Source organism: Eurytemora carolleeae, unplaced genomic scaffold (genome assembly GCF_000591075.1).
Source record: "Eurytemora carolleeae unplaced genomic scaffold, Eaff_2.0 scaffold721, whole genome shotgun sequence".
NCBI lineage: Eukaryota > Metazoa > Arthropoda > Copepoda > Calanoida > Temoridae > Eurytemora > Eurytemora carolleeae.
The window spans coordinates 70889-77734 of NW_019396615.1; the positions used below are offsets into that span (position 1 = coordinate 70889).

Below are 6846 nucleotides of genomic sequence, written 5' to 3' on the forward strand. Positions count from 1 at the left end.
TGGGAAGAGTAGGTCAGTTTGTTCAGTTGCGTCCTGGCCACAATTATTGTCTCTTGTTCAACTTCCTCTTTTACAATTGCACACAATTCCACATTTGCAACGGAATTTCGATTGGAAACTCTAACCGCACCGTTCGACATTTTTTCTGGGAGCTCCCCTCCCTCTCTGTAAAATAACAACTAAACAAGAAATCCAAATCCTTTACACCAAATGTATATCAAATTATCATTCTACTCAATCTCAAATGTTCTAATCATTGTATCTCTGCATATTTGATATTAGAGTCTATGTTTCAAACTAACTATGTGTTATGCTTGATCAATTAATTTAAGTTTCAAATATAACAGGTGTACATCATCAGGTTGCAAAGATAAAGCTGGACTAGACATTTTTTTATTTTTCTCAATAACTCAATTCCACAGTTTAAGTTTGAAATATCAAAGCTTTAAAACACGAGGTTGCAAAAATATTGGGATTAGAAATCCTAGGATTGAGTCTAATGTTCATTTTCTTGATAAAAAGTTGGAGATTTTATCATTTTGTGGAACTTAAAATAGATTACGTTTTCCTCTTTTCCTGCAGCTTAAGCTTATTTCTCCAATTTTTAGAAAAAAGAAAATATATTTTATTTTCTTGGTTCAATTCACCCCAGGTACAGGGTTACCCACAAAAAATGAGACTTCAGAGACGACTCTGCGGATTTTATTTTTATGTTTTTTTTTCCAAAACATTTAATTTGCCGATCACTGACTTAATTTTAGTTAGCTGACGAAATATATCGCTTTATTGAAAGAGCATCAGGTTGTCATTTAAATCTTATCCATTGTGGTTATCCTGTATTATGTTCAGAGGATTATGTTCAGAGGAATAGTAAAATCACAGATTAAGCAGATTAAACTAGATAAAACAAACAGCAATATTTTAAAACTAAAACTACTGTCTCATCTGTTAAATCTGAGATTGTGATAATATTTCCCAGATAGGGAAAAGAAAAAGTAATCAGAAATAATTTTCGTTAGAGTCAAACTCTATATAAATAAGACTTATAGAAACGGTAACCGTCCAAAAAGTTCTTTGTATAAAAGTTTCCGGAAAAAAGTCCTAATATTTTGCCTAAAAAGTTCTGTGGAAAAAAGTCCTTTTTATAAATAGTCTCCTGAAATAAAGTCCTGCCAATTCGAGACTTATTTTCTAGGACTTTTTTCTGGATCCAGTATGATTTTATACAAAAACATCCTGGGATAAAAAGTCCTATTTTAGTAGAAAATATAGGAAAAAAGTCCCAGGAATCCAAAACACAGGACTTTATTTCCAGTGATATTTTTTCCAATGACTTAAGAAAATTCGGACTTTTTTCCCAAGTTTTTTTCCAGATTTTTTTCCGGAAACTTTTTTTCCCGGGAATTTTTTTACTTAGATTAATATCAACATATTAGGAAGCCTTGAAAAAGTCTCCTTGAAGGCAGACTTAGTCTGGCTGGGTTAGTTCTCTAAGTGGTCTTAAGTTCTTTAGGAGATCTTTACTTCTCTAGGAGTTCTTTAGTTCTCTATAAGTACGTCCCTAGAGATGAATATAAGTTTTATAAACTAATCCCTTCTCTAGATTCTAGTCAAATACTAACTTTATTATCTGGCTCTCTCTTCTCCTCCATCTTTCATTTATTTTTACAAAGGAATTGAGTCGTTGCCACAAACTCCGATTTTCTCATTCCTTTATCTTTGCAACCTAATGTCGCAGACCTTAGATATTTCATACTATGAATTATGTTAAATCGTATAATTTAAGTTTGAAATATCAAAGGTTTACACCCACAAGTTGCTGAGATATAGGGATTAGAAAATTTATGTTTGTGGCAAATACTCAATTCCTTTTTTGGGAGGAAAAATGTAAAACCTCCATGCAAAGATGGCAGTACCAAATTTACAACGGTACCCTTGAAAGCTTTATTTGATTAAGCATTAATTAGATATTAATGTTATTGTTTCGTTAAACAGTTTTATTTTCAATTGCAGCTTTCAAGGGTACCGTTGTAAATCGGACATTGTCATCTTTAAATGGAGGGTCATTTGAAACTACGCTTACAGTTCATATATGTCTGATATCCTGAAGTAGGTTCTCCAACTTTTACTTTAATTTAAAGATTATAACAATCAAGAATTTGTTAAGATAAATATTTTCAATTACAACACTGCTACAACAAAAAGTTCATGTGGAAAACAACAGTGTTTCAGGATTAACGTATAAAAGAAATTATCTTCATTTTTCACCTTGTTTATTTCACTGCCTCATTTTAATCTAGTTTCTAAACCCCTCCGCGCCCTTCCCTCCCCCTCCCCCTCCTGCCTCCTTCCTCCGTCCCCCTCTCACTTTTCCACCTCTAATCCTTCATCTATCCAAAGTTTTTCCTTCAGAAGTTCTCCTGCTTTCTGGAAACTTTTTAATTAGGCAATTAGTTTCTCTTTTTGTAAAGAACCATCGTTATTTTCTATTTTTGTGTGTGCAAAGTAACTTCTATAACGAAGAAGGGAAAAATATATAAAAACACAGGAAATTTTTATCATGGAGTATAGAAGAACATGGAGTATGAATCTTCATGTTTTACCGACGGTTCCTCATTAAAAAAATGTTTTTCAGTTTCGTCCCTTGGACTTTCCTTAGCCGTACAAACGCTGCTTAAGAGAACTAACTGGGAACTCGGCTTTGTCTGGAGATCTTAATAATATTTAAATCCAAGCTAAGAACATTCCCGTGGTACAAACGAGTTCCCTAAGTTCCCCATGTTACTCATTGTTGCTCCCGCCGTTTACCCTCGCCTTGGTCTTAAATTACGATTTTTGCTATTTTTCCCTGTAAAAGTCGACTTATTCCCTTGATTTCCTCTAGTTCCCCAGTCAAAATTTGAGGCTAATCGGTTCAGGGTCTTTGAGTTATGATCGGACACAGAAAAACACAGACATTAATATTTTAATTGTATAGAAAATTAGCCCGCCTTCCCCTTAACACCTTCCCTTTGGCTCTTAAGTTAAAAACAGTAACGTTGTGAGATCATCAAATCAGCTCTTGAAATATAGGAAATATACAATATATAGGGTGTCTCGGACAATATTTGAAGTTTCTTAGACAATATTTAGGATGTTTCAGACAGTATACAGAGTTTCTTATACAATATACAGGGTATTTCAGACAATATACAGAGTTTCTTAGACAATATACACTATACTCAGAGCGTTTACAGAGTGTCTCAGATGACATATAGACTGTCTTAGACAATATATAAAAGGTGTCTTAGACACGTAATAGGTTATCTCAGACAATGAACAGGGTGTTTCAGACAGCATACAGGGTGTTTAAGACAGCATACAGGGTCTCTCAAACAACATACAAGTTTTTATCCGATAATCAGGGTGTCTCAGACACTATGGCTTCGTATGTTAAATTTGAATGTAGAAAACCGTATATTAATAATTCCATAAAAATTATTTGAATTCGAATTTTCTAACTGTTGGACACTGGTCAGGCGGAGTTCAGAAAACATCTCTTATTTGGATTCATTGAAGGAATTTGGTATTTGGATATAGTTTATCAGGGAGATAGACCAGGACAGGTAGGTATCCAGTATACCTGGATATACTAGGTCAGGTAGGTATCCAGTATACCTGGATATACTAGGTCAGGTAGGTATCCAGTATACCTGGGTATACTAGGTCAGGTAGGTATCCAGTATACCTGGATATACTAGGTCAGGTAGGTATCCAGTATACCTGGATATACTAGGTCAGGTAGGTATCCAGTATACCTGGATAGACTAGGTCAGGTAGGTATCCAGTATACCTGGATATAGTAGGTCAGATAGGTATCCAGTATACCTGGATATACTAGGTCAGGTAGGTATCCAGTATACCTGGATATACTAGGTCAGGTAGGTATCCAGTATACCTGGATATACTAGGTCAGGTAGGTATCCAGTAAACCTAAATATATCAGAAGTAAAAATTCTGTGTTGTAAATCTCTGGATCAAGCATTGATCGCCATCTCATGAAGATCTACGGATTAATATCATTTCTCTTCGAATCCCGTGACGTTCATACCCTGCAGGGATAAATTTCATTAGAGGACTCAAGAATTTATACACAAAGTTAAAAGAATTCACTTTGGACTTCAAGATCAAGACAGATTAACGGAATTGAGTCTTTGCCACAAAGTCTGATTTTTAATCCCTATATCTTCACAGCCCAATGTCCTAAAGCTTAGACATTTTGAACTATGATTTCTGTTAAATATAATAATCTAAGTTTGAAATATCAACGGTTTAACCATCAGTTTACACAGATATTGGGATTAGAAGGTCAGAGTTTGTTGCAAAGACTCAATTCCTTTGCAAAAATCCTAAGAGATTGTATAAGGCTGTGGTTTGTGATGACGAGGAGAGTATGGAGGAGGGAGAGCAGTATCAGGTTGAGACCTGGATGCAGTTAAATCTAATAGATTTTATTTAAAGGCTGTGGTTTGTGATGACGAGGAGAGTATGTAGGATGGAGAGCAGGATCAGGTGGAGACTAGGATACGGTTAAACCTAAGGATTGTATTTCAAGGCTGTGGTTTGTAAAGAACAGGAGTGCATGGAGGATAGAGAGCAGGATCAGGAGGAGACCTGGATACGGTTAAATCTAATAGATTTTATTTAAAGGCTGTGGTTTATAAAGACGAGGAGAGTATGGAGGATGAAGAGCACAGTCAGGTGGAGACCTGGATACGGTTAAATCTAATAGATTTTATTTAAAGGCTGTGGTTTGTGATGACGAGGAGAGTATGGAGGGTGAGGAGCAGGATCAGGTGGAGACCAGGATACGGTTAAACAGTGAGGAGGAGTGGGAGGCCAAGGAGCTAAAGGAGAAGGAGAAACTTCTCTTCCAGGTTCAGGAGACAGAGAACCAGGAGAACTACAGGTACAACCAGGAGAACAACAGGTACAACCAGAAGAACTACAGGTACAACCAGGAGAACAACAAGTACAAACAGGAGAACTACAGGTACAACCAGGAGAACTACAGGTACAACCAGGAGAACAACAGGTACAACCAGACGAACTACAGGTACAACCAGAAGTACTACAGGTACAACCAGAAGAACTACAGGTACAACCAGAAGAACTACAGGTACAACCAGAAGAACTACAGGTACAACCAGCAGAACAACTGGTACAACCAGGAGAACTACAGGTACAACCAGAAGAACTACAGGTACGACCAGGAGGACGGATTGCAACTTTCTGAATTTGTATGGACGCTACGGTCTTCATATAAGTCGTTTTTAGTTTTTACCAATTTTCTTCTTATAGACGCAACAGATAGAGGTAAGATTATTAGCGATGAAAAGCGATTATTTTTCGCCGTAAGCCTATTCCCCCTTTCATTTTTTGCGAACCCCCCCTTTAAGCGTTGTCTGATAAAGTGATAATTAGATATCCATGTTTAAATTTTTTAACAATTTCAATAGTGGTTTCTCTACAAAAGTGATTTCGCATTTCTACTGCAAGAAAACATATGGGAATTATGAAAACTAAATATTTAAAAACTTTAAGTTATCTTTTAGATTTTTGATCAGATAACACCTGAAAAGTTACCTGAAATTACACTTACAGTTTCTTTAATGATGTGTGCGGGGGGGGGGGAATATTTTCAAATCTTTATTCATGAAGGTTTATATATTATAGACTAGGAAACTAATTTTATTTATTTAATGCATAGTTCTGGTTTCTTTAGACTTTACATATCCCCGGGAGGACAAGAATTTAGAAATAATGTTTTCTTTTCTTTTAAGAATTTCATTTTATTTCTATTTTCCAGGCAGTTCTACTTTACTTTTCAACAATCTATTCATGGGAAAGTATAGTACCGTGTGACAGTCAGTGTCTTAAATTAGATTTATTATTCAAAAACAATTCCAAGAAAATAGTTTTTAAGATCTAAATGATTATTTTGTAAATTCATAGCAAAATCATTTTTGGTTTATAAATATGTTTAAACTAAATATGCATGTTAATAACGACATTTTACATTTTTATATATTTTCACTGTCTATTAAGCAAAGATTAGTTCTCGAATGTGCGTGTACGAAATCACATCCTTTCGTGCTGGAATCTGTTGAGGGAGAAACAGGCATAGGAATCCTCCACTTTTGCTCTTGTTCTTTTTAAGCAAAGTTTACGCTTGTCAAAACTACAATATTCAAACATGCTGTAGATTCTGGAGGAGGGTGCTAGGTTAAATTCAGTGGTAGATTTGTTGAATCCATGAAAGATGGGTTTAGACGTTGGTGAGGGTTCCGATCGATCAGAGATTCACATCATAGGAGGGTAACGTTTCTATTTAAGAAGCATCACATAGTATAGTATATGAATAAAAATCAATAAAGCAATGCACTGAGTTTCTCAAATATTCAACGAGTCGGTTTTTCTTACAATATATTTATATACAAAAGATACAAACTCTAAATCGAACGATACCAATACAAACTAAATATTATGAATCTAATCAGTTCTATCAAACAGGAGACATTTTACATTTTCATCTTCATCGTCTCACTTATACAAATTAAATATTGTTAATCAAATCATTTTCATCTAGTAGGGGAATTCTTCAAGGGAACCTTAATTCAAGGGAGCTGAATCACAACTGTCTGTCCCCCTTCGATTTCGCTCCATCCTAGGATCGCATTTAACCCTAGCTACCACGGGGTTGTTCCGCCCCCTCCCCAACGCTTGGGTCTTCAAGATAACGGAAAATTCGGCGTCGCTTGGGTTATTTATAGAATCCAAATGCAAACTCAAATAAATCCGTTAGGA

The 6846-nt window shown here is 35.5% G+C and overlaps 1 protein-coding gene across 6 annotated transcripts in view; it reads left to right on the forward strand.

The window, feature by feature from the left end:
• The window catches only part of LOC111706347 (uncharacterized), a 44568-nt gene that overhangs the window by 34334 nt on the left and 3388 nt on the right, over nt 1-6846 (forward strand). For 4 of the 6 annotated variants that reach the window (XM_023479198.1, XM_023479202.1, XM_023479201.1 and 1 more), the window contains 2 exons: nt 3519-3605; nt 4785-4948. In XM_023479198.1, coding sequence (XP_023334966.1) covers nt 3519-3605; nt 4785-4948 — 251 coding nt within the window. Of the gene's footprint in view, nt 1-3518; nt 3606-4405; nt 4762-4784; nt 4949-5210; nt 5222-6846 lie in introns of those variants that run through there. The other 2 variants (XM_023479200.1, XM_023479203.1) reach the window with 2 other exon arrangements.